The sequence below is a fragment of the Oryzias latipes genome, chromosome 19 (genome assembly GCF_053564925.1).
Source record: "Oryzias latipes strain Hd-rR chromosome 19, Olatipes_Hd-rR_3.1".
NCBI lineage: Eukaryota > Metazoa > Chordata > Actinopteri > Beloniformes > Adrianichthyidae > Oryzias > Oryzias latipes.
This window is the reverse complement of record NC_136255.1, coordinates 24191359-24213371: the sequence shown is the minus strand read 5'-3', so window position 1 is coordinate 24213371 and position 22013 is coordinate 24191359. Positions and strand designations below refer to the sequence as shown.

Here is a 22013-nt window from a genome sequence, read left to right as displayed (position 1 = left end):
ATGTAAATTTATGAGTAAAACAAAAACACACAACAAAATGATCTTTTAACAACACTGAACTGAATGTTAAAATGTTGAGACAGAAGCAGCAGAGCTTCACTATTAAACTGTTTTTGTTGGAATAAACTCTTTATTTAAGATCCAGTCTGATTAAAATGGTGTTTTAACATGTTTTTGTAACATTTTTCTCATGGTGGAGGACCAATATAAAGAATTACATTACATTTTTAAGTATTCATTCATTCAAATCATTGTGATTCAGCATTGTGAAAATGTGCTGGGTGGGCCAAAAGCTGCCAGCTCTTAGCTCTCAGCAACAGGGAGGGGAAGGGGGGACGGGGTTACTCCATGCCAAAGGTCCTGCCTACAAGCCGCTCTGCAGAAACTATGTCCGGAAAACAACACAAACTAAAAACGGCATCATCATCCTTAAAAGATCACTGAGAAGGCTTTGAAAATAGATCAAAAGATGATCACATTGGATCCGAGATGTGCTTTTACTGTCCATCAAGTTTTACTGACCATCAAGTTTTACTGACCATCAAGTTTTACTGACCATCAAGTGTGGCAGAACGATTTTTTTCTCCATAAGTGTGTTTTGAAATGTTTGCACTTTAGCGGTTTTTAAATTATTTCTATTATATCTATATTGTGACACAATTTATATATACATACGTTTATCTGTTTCTCTTTTTTATCACTTTTTTACTTTATTTATTTTTACTGAATTGATATTGTTGTGTATGCAAACGTTTCTCACCATCATCTGATCACAGAACTTGTCGTTGAAGGAGTTGGGGAAGAGCCGGGTGACAGAGGTCAGGCGGTTCACAACGTTGAGCGTCAGACTCCGATAGTCTCCGAGCATCATCAACAACGGCCGCATGTGAGTGTGGATCTGGTCCACCTCAATGGTGGCGCCCTCTAGGAACTAAGCAGGACAATGAGAGTGCATTAGTTGACATACATTCAGAATTCTAAGCTCTTCTTTAGCACCCCCTGATATGATAACCAGCTGATGAAGTCATTCCTACTCGCGGGGTCTTTATTTAGGAGCAGAGGCCACTCAAACGAGGACATTGTGAGCTGTAAACAAGCACGGATGCCACACTGATGACGCACGCGCTCACACAGACGGAGGGGAATGATGCATGGCAGCCACATTCATTTTCCTCTCAGCGCTGAGAACAAACACTCCATCCTGTATCGATCTAACCATGGCAACGCTCATTAGCGCAGGTAGGGCAGAGATGAAAGATTGGGCAAAAAGAGAAAATATGAAGAAAAATAAGGAGGAGGAAAAAAATAACATGAGGTATTGAAGACGATGACAGAAAAAAGAGCTCAGAGAAGGTGGATGGAGGCTAATATAGCGTGGATATTTTGATGAATAGAGGAAGAGCTGGTTCAGCAGAAGTGTGATAAAGCTGAAAGGCTCAGATTAGGTAAAGTGAGAGGAGAGATCAGCAGAGAAAACTAAGGACAGCAAAAGGTACAAACGCTTTAAATACAATCCAACAAAAACGAGGGCAGAAATACTAAAAAAAAAAAGTAGCAGCATGAATTACTGGAATCCTCGAAAGCGTTCCCAGTGGTCTTTTAGTTATGATGATGCCCTTTTGAGCCCAAATTTAAAAAAAAAACTGTGGGGGTTTCTAGGACAGTTTTTGCAGAGCAGCAGACGGTCAGTAAAAATTCACCTCAGAGTGGTTGGCAGGACTTTTTGAATGAAGCACCCCCCCACCCCCATCCCTTATTAGTGATCAATACTGCAGAGACGATATGAATTGTGATACATAGTACGTACTTTCCATTGCACTGCAACAGTTTTGTTAGAATAAAGTCAACGTAACTTCAATTAAACTCCAGGGTCAAATGCATAAATGCCTCCATCTTATTCTTCAAGTACTTCAAGCTGAGATCGAAAACATTTACGGTAAATATTTATCGCGATATTGCGATACTCGTATCACACAGGCTTTTTTCGCGATGACAACAAGTTTGCAATTTATGGTGCTGGCCTGCTCACAACTTAACATTACGGGTTCAACAAAAATGGCGAGCAATATTGGAGCTGAACGAGGAAAACTAAGACCTACATGGATCTATTTGTCTGAAAGTGGACGCATCGGGGAGTTTGTGGCCCGCTAAGCACATATTCTACGTCACAAATACGATCTTTTTCAAACGACTCCTCCTGATTTACAACGGTTAGAATGAAGAAATACTATGAATTGTAATTATGAGCTTAAGTTTCTTTACATGTGTCCGCCCCCATTAGAAAAATGCCTACAATGTTAAAAACACCTTTTCCGTCGGGGTGGGTCTTTTAGGAAAATAACTACATAAAAAAAAGAAGTGAACAGACCTTCCTCATGCACGCTTCTCCTGCTTCCTGCAGCTCATTGTTGGTGGAGTTTAGGGCTTTGAACAGAGCAGCAATGATCTTCTCCCTGGACTGGGGCAAATAGTTGCAGGCTGCCAGGGCATCTAATGAGGATTTTTAGCAGAATTTAGAATTACTAAAACAGAAATAAAGACAGCATTGCCAATCTTCTATCGCTCAGAATGAAAAGGTTTGAAAGAAAAAGTTGCTGTCAAAAACAGGAGAAGAAAATGCAGAGAGGGGATTGATACGTACTGAGGGCGGCAATACGGAGAGGAACCAAGGAAGGAAGACTCTTGTAGCATGGAAGCTTCATCAGAGCTGCATCCTCTGCCTCACAAAGGTTCAGCAGCTAAACGGAGAAAGTGAAGGACAAGTTCACCAAACTGAAAGGAGCGACTGATCAGTTGAGGACAGGTGGAGCCCTCTTCTGTGTGAAACCGTGGCGTTCAAAGATGAAGAGTGGAAGTTCCGCACCTCTGTGTAAAAGACCTTGTGCTCCATGACATTTAGGTCCATGGTGAAGAGGCGGGGCTGCAGGGTGGTGCAGAACGTGTTGCCCTCCATTAGGCCGATCTGGGCATTAGCAGGCTGGTGTCGCAGCAGATGTTTCTTGGGAGGAACCATATCTTGCAAAACCTGAAGGGAATAAATCTCGTTAATAGAGGGCCCTCAAAAATGACACTTGAAATCCCGAGAAGCTTAAAGGAACATGCGTTACCTCTTTGTGTGGTTCCATAATCACCGTCACAGTCTTTCCGGTAACTTGGGCCAGCACCTGCAGGGAGTGCATGGCCTGCTTCCTGACGGTGGAGTTGGGGGAAGTGACTTCCCGGACCAGGTCGTGGGTTACCATGTGGAAGGACTTCTCCTGAGCAGCCAGCAGCTCCTCGGTCTTCTCCTCATCCTTCAGAGGAGTGGCACAGCGCACCAGCAACTGCTCCAGGGTGGTTTTGGCCATGGCCACTGCCCCGTTTGATACCTGCGGGGGGAAAAAATCAATAAAAAAACTGGAAGGAGCTGCACTTCCAGAAGAAAATGCAAGGTTGAATGCTATATTGCTGAATAGAATTGAACTTAAAGGGTAATAATTTGCACCCAAAAAAAATTTTAAATAAAGAAATGATCAATGTTGACCATAAATAAAGTGAAAGCAGCACAATAACAAAAAAGATATTTTTGTGAAAAATGCCAGCGAGCTTCTGCACCAGGGATTCCCCATGACTTTCAATGGAGGCAAAAATCCAAAAAATCCTGGAATATCTTAAAAAGATGAAAGAACTGGTTGAAAATTGTAAAAGGAATTAAGCGCCAAAAAATGGCAGAAGGTACTATGATAAAAACATTGGGTTGAATGCTATAAATCAGTGTTTTTCAACCTTTTTTGAGCCAAGGCACACTTTTTCCTTGACAATTGACACCGCATCCAAAAATTCAAAAAAGAAAACTCATAATCTGTATTGATGTACAGTCCCTCTATAATCTCATGTGCATTCTTGTGATAATTGGGGCAGAAAAAGCTGGAAGTTGCAGCTGTTTTTTCTAAAAGATGTAATAAAAGTTAAGTTAGTTTTCTGTAATAATTTTTAACTAGATTGTTTGAAATTTTACCATGGTAGTTGTTTTTCCCTTCAGTTTATTAACATGAAATTTTATGTAACCTGACAAAAAATCAAATATATTCTTTCTAAATAATGATTTATTTATTATTTTTTTATTTATTTCAATGTTACTGCAAAGCCAACTGTAATTTTTGGAACAATTATATGATCACAATATGTTTAATACATTTTACACAAAAAACTAACATATTTATGTTTTTTGTAGCTACACAAAAAGTGAACATGTTGAAGTTTTATTAGTTTTTCTTTTGTCTTAATCAAAGATGAAATCTTTGAAAACTTTAACAAAAATGTTTTATTTCTTTTTACATGATTAAATTGTTTGAATTTAGTTTACTTGTGTCTGTTGGCCACTTCACCTTCATCCTGTTTCTTAAATGTTGTTATTACTTCTTCTTAAGTTTAACATATAAAATAACCCAGACGTTATTAGAAATAGGGTTGGGCGATGTCCCTTAAATTGGCCGTTGACGATGTTTGCTGTCAACCATCGGGATGGACGATGACATCGTCGGGGGGGGGGGGGGGGGGGGGGGGGGGGTTGGGGGGGTATTTTTACATTTTTTGTTCTTATACAACTGCTATTCGTTTTTTTGCTTTTTTCATTTTATTTCCCAATCTGCGATGATCCAGTATAAACTGAGGGAAGTGACTTTAACAAAAAAAGTAACAAACAAAATAGAAGAGAAGTAGTCCGCTCCCGCACTTCCGGAGGAGTGCGGACTTACAGCTTTGTGTTTGATGGGAAGGGGGGGGGGGGGGGGGGGGGTACATGAGCGATATGTGTGGGAGATTTAAGACTGCGATCCGTCCCGCAGCTCTAGGGGTACTACCTACCGAACTCAGAACCGGGTCTAAAAGTGTGTGTCTGAGCACAGCTCGGATCGTCAGCAGACACACAGCGGTTTGAGCTTCAAAGCAGAAATGTCGCTCAGTCCTTAGAAAACATTCAAACAATCACGCGGATTTGTGTTTCCAGTCGTGTCCCGACTAAATAAAGGCTGATGTTATTCACAGCATGCAGCGCCACCCAAAGCTAATGTTGTTAGCCCGTGTTAGCATACTGCTAATCCTGGCTTCGTTCAGAAAAAGCACTGACCACACGGATTAAAATTCAAATGATGAGCGAACAGGTGTTTCATAATAACCGTAACATTATTAAAAGCACGTTTAGAAGATCATCTCGTATTTTACCGAGCTGACATGTCAATGTATATAGCCGCTCGGCGCTGTTTAACAATGTTTTGTATTGAATTGTTACATACAATAAAGTTTGAAGAAAAAAAGCCGCTCGGCGGAGTTTATATCCTTCCGTTTTTCAAACCCTACTGCGCATGTGCGAATGATTTATTCCGACGGAAAGTGTGACCTTAGTGAACGTTTTTATATTCTCAAAACATTTTTCTGGGCCCATGTACACGGTTGGATTCTAATCCGACCATTGATCCCATCAAGATATTTTGTACATGTAACCGCGGCTTATGGTGTCGACGCGAAACGTGGCGGGGGCGTGGCATCACGATGGTGGGCTCTCCATCGGGATGTCAGTCACCCATCACGATGGACGATGATATCGTCCATCGGCACAACCCTAATTAGAAAAGTGTTTCATTTAGAAAGATGACTTGGACCAAACTCTGGGATGTTTGGAGAACTAAACTGTTTACCTCTGATTTCATCAAGAAGATTTAAAAACTGTTTGATGTGTGCTCGTTGTGGTTTCAAGGAGTTTAACAGGGAAGACTCATTTTACGCAGAGACGCTGTCACTTTAACCGTATGCATCATGGGAGATGTAGTGCATAATTGCCGCAGATTGCAGACAGATTCACTTCTCTGAGCTTCATTGTTTTGTTCACTTGTTCCACGGTCTGACACCGGATTCTGTGGAAAGCTACACCGATAAAGACGAGATTTAGCTGGTATTTTTGTTGGAACTGACAGACTTTACGAGCAGAATCGGAACAAGGAAGAAGACTTTAACCACTTCTGATTGGTCAGACTGATGACGTGTGAATAAGCCTCCAAGAATGATTGGTGGAGACAGTTAAAGGGGCGGGACTTTTCCCAAAACAGAGCTAAAGCTGCGGCTAAATCGCGGTACCACCATTCTTATTGAAGTGTCTTTAATAAAATCAAATAAACACAAAGAAAACAGCATTTTATGATCGTTCATATTCCTAACTACTCAGTGTTTTATCAGGGCCTGTTTGGATGAACACAGAGCTGATATCCTGGAGATGGGAAATGTTTTTAGATCAGTAAATGGGTCATTTCCCACGGTACACTGGTTGAAAAACACTGCTATAAATAATTGCTAGATAATTTATTGAATACTTTATAGCACCAATAAACACAAAACCCGAAAAGCAAAAGGAAAAACAAAAAGAGAAAGAAGTCTCACTTCTCCTGTGAGGTCCATCATGACAAAGAGCAGGGCTTTCAGGAACGTCAGCTGGTTCTGAAGAACCCAGATGAGAGGCAGTCTCTCCATCAGGAACTTGATGGACACCACGCCACCGAGCTTGGCGTACCAGGCCTGCTCGTAGCAGCAGGCGCACAGACGCTCAACGATGTAAGAGAACAAGGGCAGCTGGCAAGCCTGGAGGAACCACATCGATTAGTGTGACCACGAAGGAACAGATGAAGGAAAACCAACATCGTTCTCTACTTCTGATGGTAAACTGATGGTTTACCCTCTCTTTGGAGCCAAGGATGATGCTGGCCACATCGAAGATGACAGCCAAAGCCACTTCTCCAATCTTGCACAGCTCCTTCTCCTCGTAGGCCATGCAGATGGCTATGGCATCGATGAGGACCAGCGGGTCCATGCCCTTTGAGCCGTTCTCCTCACTGTGGAACATGGCTGTGCTGGGCTGGCTGCCGAGCTGGTAACATGGGAGCAGGAAGGGGCCTGCAGAGGGAGAGGAAACCGCGAGATTATGGAGAGGGTCGGCATGTTTTCGACCATGATGTCCCGATCCAAAATCATGGATCACCCCAGCAGAATGCGGCATTAGTATAAGCAGGAGGCCCTTGTGTTATCTTGTGCCTCCGAGGCACGTTAACATTGGGAGTGGGGTCATTTGGACCCCAGAAGATAGCACAAGGGCCAAGGGGCCCGTCTACAAAATGCAAACTCTGTAAAGATAAAAATTATAATTTAGAAAGTAATTTTTAATCATTAGGAATTGTTCATGAAGATGCAAATCACTATGATCAGAATATTCAATATTTCTGAAGATTCTGAAGCTAAAGTCACCAAACCGTCTCAATTTTTTCTAGTTGATAGTTGTTCTATATTTGATTGAGTGATTGATTGGTCAAGCTACTGCACAGAAACGCTCTGTTTAAATATTAAATAATCAAAGAAGGGTACTAAAATAACAAAAACCTGGATCTGTTTTATTAAATTTGTTCTTTTTTTTACGTTAAAAAAATATCAAAAAGCAAATGACTCGTAATCTGATCGGGACAAAAAAACCTGATGGGGGGATGTGGATCTGTTTGCATACATCTCGACTGCTGGAACAGTTCCTCACCGCACTGTTGAGCCACGGCGACCATGGTGTAGTGCCGGATCAGACTGGCGACGAAAGGCAGGGCGCTGGGCCTCAGGTCTTTGATCACGGCGGACATGAAGGCCCCGGTCAGGGCTTGTTCAAAAGTTCGGCGGGCCGGTGTGTCTTGGGCTTTATAGCGGTGAGAGATGATCACGCTGGGAATCCACTTCTCTGTAAAGCTACGGGACAGAAAACCAGTCGGCAAAGGAGCTAGCAGTTGACAGACAGGTGACAGACAGACGACTTCTGATTCAATTTGCTCCAACATTTCCACTTAGCTCCCTTTGCCCAACTGTTCCTGCGACTTCTTCCCCCCCTACCGCCAGGATATTTGTTATTTACAGCAGCTGAAGGCAACCGGGCCGTGGAGTGATGGAGCAGCTGTTTTCCCCATGCTTGAGCTTGTGTTTTATAACGCCACAGGCCACAGCCAGGCGTGATGGACCGCTTCATTTTATTAGTGTCGTTTTAAAAGCACTCCTGCGAAAAGGGAGGTGGATGTGGGCTGCGGAGGGGGCGTGGCAGGCTGAGACAGCGGTGGGTGGCACCGTCGGCAGGATATCGGATCAATTTCCCCTTTGCTCATTCGGAGAGATGCCCACTGCTGCCCTTTAGCAGACTAATCGCCGTTTCTTCCTTTTCACTCATCAGAAGCAAAGTAAATTAGGGCCATGAAAAAGAAGCAGTGAAGTAAAAACAACATCTTAGAAGATGAAGAGCTGGCAAAATTGTCTGGCCTGCGGGGGCCACCTGTGCCTGCCCATACCCTGGTCAGAGTGGAATAAAACCCATTTTTCAAAATGGCGGCTTTCCTGGTGGTTTTATCTCCATAGCAACCATTTCAATTTTTAGTCGTCTGGGGTTGACGAACAGATTTATGTCACTTTTAGAAGAATCAACTGAAGTAAAATTTGATATTTCCTTGGCAACTGAGGTTTTTGGTCAACCATGCCCTCATTCCTAATATGTTCATATCATTTGTCATTTTGGTCCGTTCAGCTTGAGCCAAGGATTTGTGTATCAAAATTTCACAATAACGAAAGCAAAAAAATGGGCAAACAACAATGCTCCTTTTTGCGAGCTCGCCACGTTAACGCCATTCAAAAACTTCATACTTCAATCCCAAGTTTCCTCCCAAAGTGGCGCTCAGGGAGATAGGGCGCAATTGATCAAAACCGCTAGGAGGAGTCGAATTTGTAGCTGGGCCTAAAGGTAATTTGTAGTTTTTTTTAATGTATATATTCAAGATGTGGCCTCATTGCCCGGGTCAAAGGTCAACAAATTTTCAAGTTTTGTTTTGCCACATTGGGGGGGGGGGGGGAATAAATAAATAAATAAATAAAATCACCAAAGTTTGCTTTGCCACAAAATGGCCACGACGCTATCAGTGCTAAGGCCATCCCATAATAATTTTCGGACTTCCATTGAATATCCCCATACACGCTTTGGTTTTATTTGTGGATTTTGACATTTTTGGGGGAGATTTTGGTCCCATTCATTTTTCTGATGGTTTCTCCTGCTGTGATGTCATCATTTCTTGGGAGAGGTCATTTCCTATGTCAGAAATTCATTTTTAATCGGATACTAAGCGCGTGCGCATTCTGGTGTGTTTAAGTCTGTGGCGGGGGCTAAATTGTTTGCTGAAAGGCGCAAAAAAACAGAAGAATTCCAAAAACAATGTGGTCCGTGCCGTCCAGGACTACTGCGGGACAGAGTTAGACATCTTAAGGGCTAAAAGAGAGACACCCCCCTGATTTGAAGTGACACACCTCATTATTCCCGTGCACACAGAGACTTTTCTGTATGAGTTGAAATGTGTGTTTATGCGTAATGACATGAGAGCGTAAGGGGCACAGTGTAGCATCAACAGAGAGAAGAAAGTCAATTAGCCTCTGCCCGGAGATCAATGATGGTAATGCGACTAACCCAGCAGACCGCCCGCCCCCCTGTCCCGTTTGTCTCCTCATGTATGCGATGGTGGCTCGCAGCGAAGCCTGACAGAGGGCGGGTGGCCTCCCAATGCATAATTAGCGCTCTCGAAAGGGAATGTATTAAAGGGACAGAAAACAAAGAGGAACAACGGCAAAGTTTTTTTGCTCACTTGGGATGAGACAGGAGCTGGTAGAGAGCGTGTTTGTTGTCATCCAGGCTCGTCATGGCAACCAAGAAGCACTTAATGACCTCCCAGGCTTGTCGTCTGTAGTACGGCTCTGTGTTGGCACTCTTCAAGCAGTCGAGAGCCGTCTCTATTGCCTTTAAGAAGAGACGGGGGGGGGGGGGGGGGGGGGGGGGGGGGGACAGGAAGCAGGAACGGTTTACTTTGTCTTCATAACTTCCGTCTGAGTGACACAAAATGCTAAACCACTATGAGAGAGGACATCTCTTAAATACGTTCTGGGGTTGCGGAGGCAATGCAAGCAGAAGCAGCGGAGTGCGCCATCTGGAAGATCAAAGGTCATCAACATTTCTACATTATGGGCTGTCAAGCCACAGCGGCCGAGCGCTTCAAGAGGGAGAGAATGAACCAATTAATGCCACTCAGAGGGAGGATGAAAAAGGGAAAAAATCCAGCAAATGGGAGGAGATTAAGATGCTGCATAATTAAATTGTCGACACTTCAGTGTATTGGAAACATTGATGTCAGCAATATGACAAACACTTTAAAAATAGCTAAATATTGTGTTGTACAGTGGTCCCCCCTCCAATAACAAGCTTCAGTTTTTACAGAATTTTTTTTATTATTATTTTTTTAGTTTTCCCAATGGATAGTGTTCTGCATCCTGATTGGCTGTTGACCTTGTCACTCAATCTTCTCTGTGCCGTGTCTCCTCCACCGATGATTTTTGTTTTATTTCTAAAAACCTGGACTCACATGAGTCCAAATCTGGTTCAACATAAGACTACGGTCACAGATCTCTCAAAGCCATGACACCGCCACCAAAAGTTTTTTAGAAAACTTGGGAGTCGAGAGTCGCAGTTTTTTTTTTACTGGCTGCACGGCGGCTGGGGAGGTTTTAAGAAAGAGTTACATTCTACAGCCACGGATGAGTTTATTTAAACCACGCTCAGTGGCTGTCCAGACACATTTCACGCTCGCGTAGAGCTGTGACGGTGTCGGATTTTTTATCACCGCGGTGATGAACCACCAGGGGGCGCGGTGTCGCGGTTAATGCCGATTTTAAAATGGCCCAATTTTTATTTTCCACAAGGTTACCAGCCGCCGCTGGCAATTCATTTTTCATTTTTTATATTTCTTTCAAGTCTAATTTTTAATTTACAAATTTGACTGTTCAAATTTTTAATATTTCTTTCTAGTTACTTTTTTCTCTCAAAAATTATAACTTCAATTGTTCAAATTTTCAACATGTCTAAGTTTAAAAAGCTAAGTTTAAAAAGGTTTTCAATGTGTCTTTTTTTTCTCCAATTAATTTACAATGTCTCATTTTCACATTTACAATCAATGATTGTGATAAATGAGTATGGATAAAATTGTTGTTTTTTGAAAACACAAACTTAATAATGAATTTTTTTTTTTATAAAAGTAAAAAAAAAAAAAAAAAAAAAACAATGAGGAAGCTGGAAAGCCAAACTTTTGTCCACCAGTTTAAAGCATTATAGGCTTTATGAAACAGCCTGTGTGTGTGTATGTGTGTGTGTGGGGGGGGGTGTGTGTGAGGAAATGCCAATGCCCACAATGATAGGACCCACACAGGCTCTCCAGGAAGAGGGAGCAGCCATTAGTGAGAGCAAATAATGCCGTCATGGCGGCCCACACTAGATTGATGATTACTGACTGGGGATGAGGAGCACAAACAGGAGGTGCATTTAATTACCTGAAGGGCACACACACCTCCTCACTCACAGACATGTACGGTTCTCAGTGGGGAGAAACATTAAGGATTACAAAGGTTTCTTCAACACAAAGAAATGATTTTCAGTCTTTACATAACTCGCTGGATAATAGTCATACGGTCCTGTTCGAACCCCATGATGATTGTGTTTAATACTTCCTTATTTGATATTAAAATAAATCATTGAAATAAGATATTTAAATAATTTTAAGTTACTCGTCTTTTTACTCAATTGAATTTATCTTTTTAATTCACTCTACGTTACGGAATTTAAATTTGCTTATTTTGTCCCTGGTGCTTTAAGACAGTACAACTCCCTGACAGAGCATCAATAGTAAACCTCATTGTTTTAATTTATAAATATTTTATGGATTTATTATATTTACATTTTGATCTTTGGCTGTTTTTATCGTTTAATTCTTTTTTTATTATATTTATTTTCTGCAAGCAGCTAGCCACTTTTGAATTCACTTCAGGATTGATAACGTTTCTATTCAGTTCAATTTTTCATTTATATAATTATGTATGAATTCATCTATTTATATGTCTGGTTATTAATCTATATTTTCTAGTTGTTCCATTTTTATTGACGTGTTGCTGCGTCGTCTTTTTCTATCTTCTCCTCATCGATCTACTGGAACTGTAGTCAGAAAACTTGGAGGACGGAAAAACTGTGGGGAACATTTTTTAGACTTCATAGTTAAACACCAGTGATGTTTATTTTTTGCTTCCTGCTGAAGTTAACCCGGAAGTTGACAGAAAAAAACGTTTGAGTTTGACGTTGCTTAAAGTGATGAATTCCATTTACTTCTTTCTAAATCTGTTGATCTTGTAGTCTGCATAATGTTATAAATGATGGTGATTAAATACATAAATATAACAACTATTCAAACATAATTTATGAAATAGTTAGAATTGCGGTTTGGTCTGTAAATCCGGATTAAGAAAAGAGCCCCCGTCTCCACACCAGCTCCTTACCTTCTCCATTGGAAGCTGTATGGACGCTTTGCAGTCTGTGAACTCAGCCTTGATGCTGGGGCCCTGGACCTCAGTCACCACATAATGCAGCCTCTGGGATTCCTTCAGCATCTTCCTGTTGCTGCCTCCGAACTTTCCCAGCACCCGGTAAGCCACGTGGGAGATGCTTTCAGCGGGATTGCGGAGCGTACGCCACAAAGCCTGAAGTGGTGATCACAAAGCCGTCGGCAGGACGCCGCCAATAAACACGTAAGTAAAAAAAAAAAAGAAGAAAAAAAAAGGAAAAAGCTGGTATGAACTATACGAGGCAAACTCCATCTGAGCCTAAAAGTAAGAAAATCCTGCAGAGTCTACAGATTTATTTAGTCAAATTCAACATTTCCGAAGCTCTTTTTAAAGTTTACCCAAGAGCTTTTCCCTTTAAACTTTTTTAGTTGAACACATAAGAGACGCTGTTAAGTAGAGAAAAAAACAGGCAAGAAATGTATCTAACACACTTTCCAGTTGGGTGGTTATAAAACTGGATTTAAACCAGAGTTCAAACCCCTAAAAACTCCAACATTAAAAGAATTTTAACTACTTTAAATGTGTGGTGTTAATGGCTCTCTGGTGCAGAAAAGTGCTGTGTCCTCTTTGCTCCACTAGATGGCAGATAAACTCCATCTTCCACCCAAAAACTAATCCAGTTTAACTGCGTTCCTGATGACGGAGGGGAAAAGGTCCCTTTCAGTCTGACCTGCATGAGTTCAGCCCGGACAGGCTGGATGTGGTCGTACAGGAAGTCGGGCTGCAGGTTGTCCACGCACAGCTCCAGCGTACGAAGGCCCTGGCTGACCAGCGTCTGGGAGCCGTTGAGAGCGGACACCAGCGGGTCCATCAGCATGGGCAGGTAGGGCAGGAGCGAGCTCAGACGCACCGGAACCGTCAGGCACAACTCCACAAACAGATCCTTCATGTGCTGCTTGTGAAGGCCGCTCTGCAGCATGTTCAGACCTGACACAGAACCAACGCGTTAGAAACGTCGCCCAGCCTGCAGCTCGGGGCAGACGGTCTAGGAGTCCGGACCTTGCAGGAGGTTGGGAAGCAGCGGCAGGAACTCCTGGTAGAGAAGGTCGTGACTGCCTCCACCAATAGAGCGGAAGAGGGCGCGCAGAAGCAGGAAGTAGTTGTAGGGCTCCTTCGCTGATTGGGCCAGCTCCATGGAGCTGTTCACTATCTTGTGGAGGTGAGGCTAAGAGGAAGACAATCGTGTTAGTAAAGATTCAATCTTCTCGTCAGGCACAAAGCCCACGACAAGCGTTCGTATACTTTGAAGTAGCGGTTGACTGTTTCTAATCAGCCAGACTGATTCTCTGCACCGATATCTGTTATTTTGACTTGTATCAACATCTGGCTTTTTTTTCTCTTATCCGACAGGCCGATATTGAGCTGCTTATTTTGGCTCAGATTCAGCCGGGCTTTTCTCTGATTGGTTAGGCAAGCCCCGCATTCAGTCCTCTGCATGTCACACAACTAGCACTTTTGGTAGTGCGCCGTTAATCGTGCATTAAAAATGGATGTATGTCCTCCACATACTGAGAAACATAACAGCACGAGCGCCTCGGCTGCTCTGTGCGCAGGTATCACTGTGGCCCCTCCCTCCTGCGCTGCAAACGAAGTATAAAACCTCCATACACAAAAAAAAACAAAAAACCTTTCTTTGTGCACCACCCCATTAGTGTCAAGTCAGCATATCTTCAGCGATAACAACAACTTTGACAACTTTGCTATTGTGCTGCCCACCAGGAATGACGATTTAACAGACACATTTTTCCCAAAATGTTTTCTTTACTTAATAAGATTTTTATTTATTTAGCTTTTTATTTGACCTCATAAGATATGACACTTTTTGACAGAAAGAAGATTTGCACTTTAAGTTGAATTTTGACTTTATTTATGATGATAAATTCCAGGGAACTGTTTAACTTTTCTAAAAAAAAAAAAAAAAGTGAATTTCCTTCCTGCACTTCTAGCTATATATTTACTTTTTTATGTACTTGTTTTCTAAATAAACAAAGTTAATTGTTGGTGTTTGAAATATTCCAATTTCTATGCCAATATTTTCCTTTATTTGTGCAGATAAATATCGGCTTCAAATATTAGCCTTTTACCTTGAAATGACAAAATTGGTAGTTTTTATAACCCCAAAAATCTTGTAACTGTGTGCAAAGGGCAGCTGACATCAAATTTGTACGTCTAATGTTAGACAGAATGTAAGAAAACATGAACATAAAGATTTACCTTCAGCATCTGTTCGTTCTCAGCTGCAAACAGCGAAACGGAGCCAAAGACCAGCTTAAAAAGTTTCAGGTAAAGGTTGGACAGCTCCACGTTGGAGCCCATCTCCGGCAGCCTTTCCAGAAGATACTCCACCAGGATGGTGGCAAACAGGGCAGAAGTCGACAGATTGGCCAGGAAGGAGTTAGCCACGATCTGAAATGTCCAACAACAAAAAATATGAAATCCATAAAACATGAAACAATAACAAAATAAACTTTTTTTTTTTAAGATTACCTGCAAAGCGTAGTTTTTAGAGATCCTCTCCACCATGTACGGCACGGTGGTCTGAAAGATTTCCTTGAAAGTGAGGGGGTTCATCATGGTGAAGACGCCAGCAAAGTGCTCCAGAACCTCCTTCTCCTCCTTCATGCGAACCGTCTGGCAGTTCGCCACCCTGATGTAGGTTTGCTGGTTGTTGGCAACCTGGACCTGTTCAGGACGGACAACACAACGCCTCACAGCTCACTTTCCTTTGATCTCAGTATCAGAAACTAGAAAAACAACAACTTGGCTCCTAAGAGGTTCCAACCTGGTAGATGTCCAAGGCCTGCATGGCATATTTCACCAGTTTGATGTAGATCTGAGTCTCCTTTGGCTGCAGCTGCTTGTTAGGAATGAACTGAGCTTCTGTAGAAAACAGATTCAGGTAAATACTGGATTGAAATACAGTTATTTGAAATATCTGTAAATGTTTCCGCTGTTTCGCTCTCACCTCCAGGGGCCTTACAGGAAGTGATGCCCCACGTAATCGTCTTCACGCCGCACACCAAAGTCTTGACTAAACTGCGGCAGTCCGACACCTGGAACGTCTGCTTGTCCTCCTTCTCTCCGGGTCGGTCGAACGCCGTCCCCGGTTGGGTGGGCGCGGCAGGGACAGGCGTCGGAGGGGCGGGCGGTGGTATGGCGGGGTTGGCTGGGGGTGTGGGCGTGGCTGGGACCCCAGGCAGAGCTCCCGGGTCGACCGCGCCCATTTCTGACTGAGGTTTGCATTTCTTGAAGATGGAGACGAGCTGGTAGCGTGCAATAGTGTGAAACTTCAACACAAACACCTGTTTCCAAAAGAAATGAATATGGTTAGAGGGAAAAGAAAGAAAAAAAAACAGATCCCGGCCTCGGGGTGTGCTAAAAAATGGTTTTGGTGGAGCTTCTCACCTCCAGCATCCTCATCAAAATGTCCCGCCCATTCCCGTTCTCCTGCTCCGACTTGGAACGAATGCAGTCCACCAGGTTGAGGAGCAGCTTGCAGGACATGGTTTGGATGTTACTGGGAAGCGACTCGTCGTCGATGTTTTTGGCAAAGAGCTGCACGGCTAGAGACAAATCCGTCAGGGGCAGGTTCTGACGGACGTGGTGCACCAGGTCTGCCAGGGTGCTGTAGGCCAAGGGCCTAATGGGAAAAAAAAAAAGAAAAGAAAAGTTAGACCGAATGCAGTAAAAAGAGACAATGAGGATTAGGGTCAAAGGGATTTCATCAGTTCTCGTTTCCTGTACCGTATATGAAAGAGACTTTATTCTAGCAACAAAGCCTGCGAATCAGCGATTAACCTTCAGAGAAGTTCTGGCTGTTCTGTACGAGAACTCACCTGAGAGTTTCCCTGGCAGTGTAACCGGATCCGATCAGGATGGCCTCATCGAAAAGTTTGTCCATGCAAGGAATGAACTCTGCAACACGGCAAAAGAAAGGATTTACTACAAAATAGATGCAGAAACCGTTTTATAACACCTTTTTATTTCATCTTTATAGTTCATTATCAACAGGGATGTCCTGATCAGGTTTTCTGAGCCCAACCTGATTTCGAGTCATTCGATTTTGAGTTCTGATCTGATGCTTTTGCAACACATTAAAATATCTCCCTAGCTTTATGGAACCTTTCGTTTCATCAGTTATCACTTAAACAAGCACCATTGCAAGGTAGTTTCAACAATCAAGTAAAACTAGTGCAACTATCAACTGTGCAATCCGTCTTTCATAATCGCTAACGTGCAATTTTCTATGTCTCCTTTTGTATTTGCACTCCTTCCAGCTCTCCCTTGTACATGCACACATCTTTTTTTAAACCTTTTTGTCATGTATTTTCATTTTCAGACGCAAATACTTCTCTTTCCTGTTATTTAAACTTGTACAGTGATTCCTCTGGAACTAGAAAAAAAGTTACCCAACTAGTCTTAATAGATGATAATTAGCCATATGAGAAAGTTTTCTGAAGCTTTAGGATCTTCAAAACTATTTAGGTTTTTGATCAGATTCATGCATACATTTAAAATTTTTAAAAATAAATATCTTCTAAAATGTTTATTGTGCCGTTAACATGATGAGTTTTTATGACAAGATCATATGAATAAAAAAATTTTTATTGTTGCCTTTTAGACTTTCTTTTATCTTTTTCCCCTTAAAATTTGCACTTTGTAGACGCTCCCTTGGCAGCTGTTTCTCTGCTGTTTAGTTAGCTCTCGTATATAAAATTCATTAATTAATGATCATATTTCTTTTGAAATGTTTACGTTAAGACAAACCAATAGAGAAACTTGCTGTCAGATCCCCTTATTGGAATGAAACATACGATTCCGATATGAAACGTCTGAAACGACGTGATTGGGCCTGATTTCTGATCACGCCATTGGGACCCCCTCATTTTTTTGAACAAATAAAAATGTTAAAAAAGAAAAAGATAAGTAACTGCATTTAACTTTTGGTTATTTTCCTTTGACATGATGCCACAGGGATACTGAACGATGATTGGCTGCATTCGATAATCCAGGACTAAGAAGCTACTTCCGCACAATGGCGTGCATTCACCCCAGTTTAGAGTGACTTCCTGTGCTCCTCACGCATCACTACAGCTACAAAAACGCAATTTTTTTGTTATGGCAGCAAAAAATTAGAACGATTTCGAGAAATGTAAAGAAATTTAGGACAAAAAAACAAATAATAAAAATTGTTCCTAAAGATCTGAAGCAGTCTGTAATCCAACGTCAACGTACGGCTGCGGAGGTCGGTGGTCAAGATGTGCTTGGCTGCAATGAGCAGCTCCTTGCGCAGGTGAGCGGTCTCCGGGGGGCAGTTGGACAGCAGCTGCAGCATCCCCTTCACCATCTGCTGGGAGTATTTCGCCACCAGGTCCTGGGGGGGGGCGGATAAAGAACGAGGTTTAGTCACTCTGGGTAATCAGTTACACGTATGGGTGCATTAAAATACTCAAAAATGACTTGAAGTGTTGACCTGGTAGATCCGGATGATGTAAGCCAGAAAGGACAGAGTTTTGATTTGGGCTGCGATGAAGTCTGCGTAAAGCTCCTTATTATAAAGTTTGTGTTGCCTGCAAAAGAAAAAAGTTAGAAAAAAATGTATCTCTACTTTTTTGACTGTCTTAGTCCAAGTAGGAAAAAAAAGCAATGAAATGAGATGAAATTTCTATCATTGTCTTCATACAAATATGAAAATCTATCATAAAAGTCGAGGAGAAAAACGATCAGATTTTCCTCCATGTTGCTTTTGGACAGCTGATTCAACTTCCTGTTTGACAAAACTTCCTAACCAAAGATTTAGTAGAAGTAAAGATTCCAGAATGATCCGACTGGTTCCGCAGATGGATCTCACCTGGCTTGAGGAGACACCTGTAGCATGATGGTGTTCATGATAAGCGGCACAAACTCTGACACCACATTATGGATGCTCAGCTTGTAGAGCTGAAAAAAATAAAGAAAAACAAGTGAACGCGTCAGTTCATCTAAGGCAGCGAACCCCAGTCCACAGTCTCCAATTCCAGGGATGAGGTCTAAAACTCCTTTCCATCATCTGTTGATCGCTTTCATATTTTCTTATAAACATACATACAATGATCGGGATATAAACAAATTCCTGACATTTTTTAACAAAATAAACTAAAATTGTAATTTATTCCTTGTCTGGTTGGTTAGTGGTTTATTCTGATTACTTTTGTCCATGTAAAAGCAGCTACTGTCTCAGAATTTTTAATCTGATCCAAGAGAAATATTAAGAGGAGATTACTCACTTGATACATCAGAACTACAATGATGGGGAGTTCTGCCAACACCTTCAGGGACAACGACCCCCGAGGGATGATGGTGTGCTTAAGAAGGAGAAAAAAAACAAAGGTCAGACAGAAGGAGTATAACATTTTAGGACCTAAATGATTCTAATAAACATAAAGTCTTTCCATCTTCACAAGGAATCTTCTTTAAACACTTATTTCTTTGAAATTTGTGTTAATTAATTGTATATCTTTGATCATTATAAAGACATTTATAAACCTAAAAAAATGAATCAAATCTCCATTCTCAGATGTAAAGGTGTTTTTTTTAAGTCTAACGGAACAGTCCTCTTCTTGCTATTGGAACCACACTGCCACCCAGTGGTGACACGCGGTATTGTTTAAAAAACAAAAACAAGAAAGAAAGGCAGCAAAGTAATAAAAGTAACACCATCTCACAGTTCGCGTTTCACTGTCTTCCCTCTCGGGCGCGGTCTTCACCAACACTGATGTGATCATTCCCACCATCTCTGGAGATGGGACCGTGTTTTCTGCGATCACCTGGGGATTCTCAAAGTACCTGGCCTGAACAGATGTATACAAAAAACAAAAGAATCGTTCTTTTGGGAAAGCAATAACAATGAAAACATGCTGACATGAGTAAAAGAAATGAGGAGGTGCGATTCAGGGGAAATGATGGTGATCACACTCACAACAACTTTAGGCAGGTCTTTGTAGATCTGCTTCACAAAGTCCAAAAAGTGGTGAATCTGCGGTGCAAAAAAAACATACATTTATATAAAAACTGGGCATCATCACCAAACATACCAGACTTTGGACTTGGATCCGTTCTATATCAATTTATGTGTTAAATTTTTATTTAGAAAAACTATTTTCATACAACTAGTGAACAACAACGAAGGAAAGTAAACATTTAATTATTATCATTTGATTTTTTTTACCATAAACCAAATAAGAAGCAGTTTTTTAACCTAAAAAAATTAATAAATAGCTTTAAAAGTAATGAGCTCAATTAATAAAGCATTTGCCAATTCAATCTAATTCATTATTTTTCTTTTAAACCCAGCCCTGATTGACAGCTACTGATGCTATGTCTGCTTTTATTAAATTCTTTAATCACAACTATTATTATTATTAATTATTACAACTGTGAAATGAAAAATCAGATGCAAGTTGGCGACTTGGAGGTTCTAATGAACTCCTGCGCTCTGCAGAAACTATCTCCCAGAAAACAATACAGGTTTCTTTATTTTGGCTAAAAATAATGACATAATTGTAAATACAAGACCACTGGGAACACTTTGAAAATAGATCAGAAGATGATCAGAGTGGGACTTGAAAGATAAGAAACCATAGAAAGTAGGAGCACAGAGATACTCGCCTCCTGAGAGATCGGAGGACGGAACTGTTTGTGCAGTTCGATGATGATGCGGAGGCAGATTAACACATTTTCTTCATTTTCAATCTAGAACACAAAATAATCAAAAGAAACCTACATTTATAAAGAAAAGAACAATGAATTTAAAACAATAAAAAACACTGAACCAAACCTCCAGGAAGCGAAACATCACAGTTAAGATGTTTTTGGCGTGCGGGCGAAGGTGCTCGTTGGTCGGAATGCGATGGATGATTTCCAGGACCAACTTTCTCAGTTGCTGAACAGAAGGAGAGATTGTTTAGAAAAGCTAAAAAGTCAGAATTCAGGTAAATTCTTCTTAATCGAAGCACTTTAGTCCAGATTGTGTCCCTAAATATACCATTTAAAAACGGCCAAAAATAGCCTCATAGAAACATCTTAGCCACATTATTTTTACTTTATAATAACATTGTTGACTTAAGATTTACAATATTATAAACACTTGTTTCTGTAATGCATCAGGATTGTGTTTTGTATCATGTCCAACTCGATAATAAAAAAAAGGAAAGGTCCCCCATTGGTGTTCTGTTTTCCAGCTCTGCAGGTCTATTTCTTTGACTTTATGTCTGTGAAAACTCTCATTCATCCAGGTTGATTCCATCGCAGTAGTAGGTTTAAAAGTTGTCATCTGGACTTGGTTTTTAAAGTTGAAATAGCTGGTCAAAGAGCTGGCTAAGCCAAGTCCAAATGACAACTTTCACTTTACTTTCAGGCTTGTGAACCTTGGCTTAGCTACATACCTGTGTGGGTTTCTCTTGAAGAAACTGCACCTCGCCATCCTGGAGAAATGTCAGAAAGCGAGGGATGATGTGTTCCAGGAAGGTGGAATACTGAGGTGAAGAGGTCACATTCTGAAACACACAAGTCCAAGTCACTCATAGATTCATGGAGTCGTAAAGTGGAAATAAAACCGTTTTGCACGTCCAGTGAAAGGAAAATGAACGCAGCGCACCTCAAAGTTCTCGCTGACCTCCTGCATCATCTTCAGCTTGGTTTCGTCGGCTGCGGGGTTGAAGGACAGAGAGCGGCCGTTAATCCAACAGGATGAGGACGCCGGCGCCCGTTTCGCTGAACTCCCAAATGTGCTTAGCTGGGGCTTTCAGTTCTTATCAGTTTTACTTTCACCGTCCAGAATGAACAAAAGGTACATCGAGAAACAAGCAACCACACACACACCAGCAGACACTCACACACGCACTCGTACCTTTTACTGGACTAAAGCGTATCGCTCTCATCACGCCACCCGTACTAAGCACACAGATGTCATTTTTATTCCACTCGGTAGCCTCATAGTTACAAAAGTCTTGCGTTTTATTCATCTATAACACCTCCAATCAGTAGATATTCATGCTTGTTTTCCATTTTTATAGCAGATTAAATGATATTAAAGACCCACTCTAATCATCTTGTGATTTATTTTCAAAGCATTCCCAGTAATGATGCTGTTTTTAGCCAAAATCTGAAAATTCTTCATTTTCTCAGTCATAGACTTTCATTAGAAATTCACCCTCTGAGTTGTGGGCGGGACTGTTGGCAGACGGCACTCATTTCCCATCATCCCTTTGTTTACACTCTCTCCTGCTAGCTTACAGCCCCTCACAACCCAAACCTAACTTTACCGCTGCAAAAAAAAAATGGCGAGCAGTATTGGAGCCGTCCAGCCGCACAGTTTAGATCCAGAAACCAGATCTGACGAGAAAAACTAAGACGTTCATAGATCTATTTGTCTGCAAGTGGATGCATCAGAATGTGGCGGAGCGGGGATCTAGTGGTCCACCATTTGTAGTTTGCATGCATCTAAACGGAATTTTTACAGATTTAGTACAATTTGAATAAAGAAATACTTAGAAATGCAGTTTTAATTT

At 41.5% G+C, this 22013-nt stretch overlaps 1 protein-coding gene across 1 annotated transcript in view; it reads right to left on the bottom strand.

The window, feature by feature from the left end:
* Window positions 1–22013, bottom strand: part of trrap (transformation/transcription domain-associated protein) — a gene marked incomplete in the record, with an annotated part of 102376 nt that overhangs the window by 79997 nt on the left and 366 nt on the right. Inside the window, 29 exon segments of the mRNA NM_001164878.1 lie at window positions 761–931; window positions 2369–2490; window positions 2642–2738; window positions 2864–3025; window positions 3108–3368; window positions 6412–6609; window positions 6704–6921; window positions 7550–7749; window positions 9672–9760; window positions 12400–12600; window positions 13136–13392; window positions 13465–13630; window positions 14680–14871; window positions 14953–15147; window positions 15248–15345; window positions 15431–15527; window positions 15657–15767; window positions 15871–16105; window positions 16302–16380; window positions 17701–17839; window positions 17939–18035; window positions 18317–18405; window positions 18732–18809; window positions 19170–19295; window positions 19424–19480; window positions 20113–20196; window positions 20282–20386; window positions 20889–20999; window positions 21101–21150. Of these exon segments, the coding sequence (NP_001158350.1) occupies window positions 761–931; window positions 2369–2490; window positions 2642–2738; window positions 2864–3025; window positions 3108–3368; window positions 6412–6609; window positions 6704–6921; window positions 7550–7749; window positions 9672–9760; window positions 12400–12600; window positions 13136–13392; window positions 13465–13630; window positions 14680–14871; window positions 14953–15147; window positions 15248–15345; window positions 15431–15527; window positions 15657–15767; window positions 15871–16105; window positions 16302–16380; window positions 17701–17839; window positions 17939–18035; window positions 18317–18405; window positions 18732–18809; window positions 19170–19295; window positions 19424–19480; window positions 20113–20196; window positions 20282–20386; window positions 20889–20999; window positions 21101–21150 (4085 nt within the window).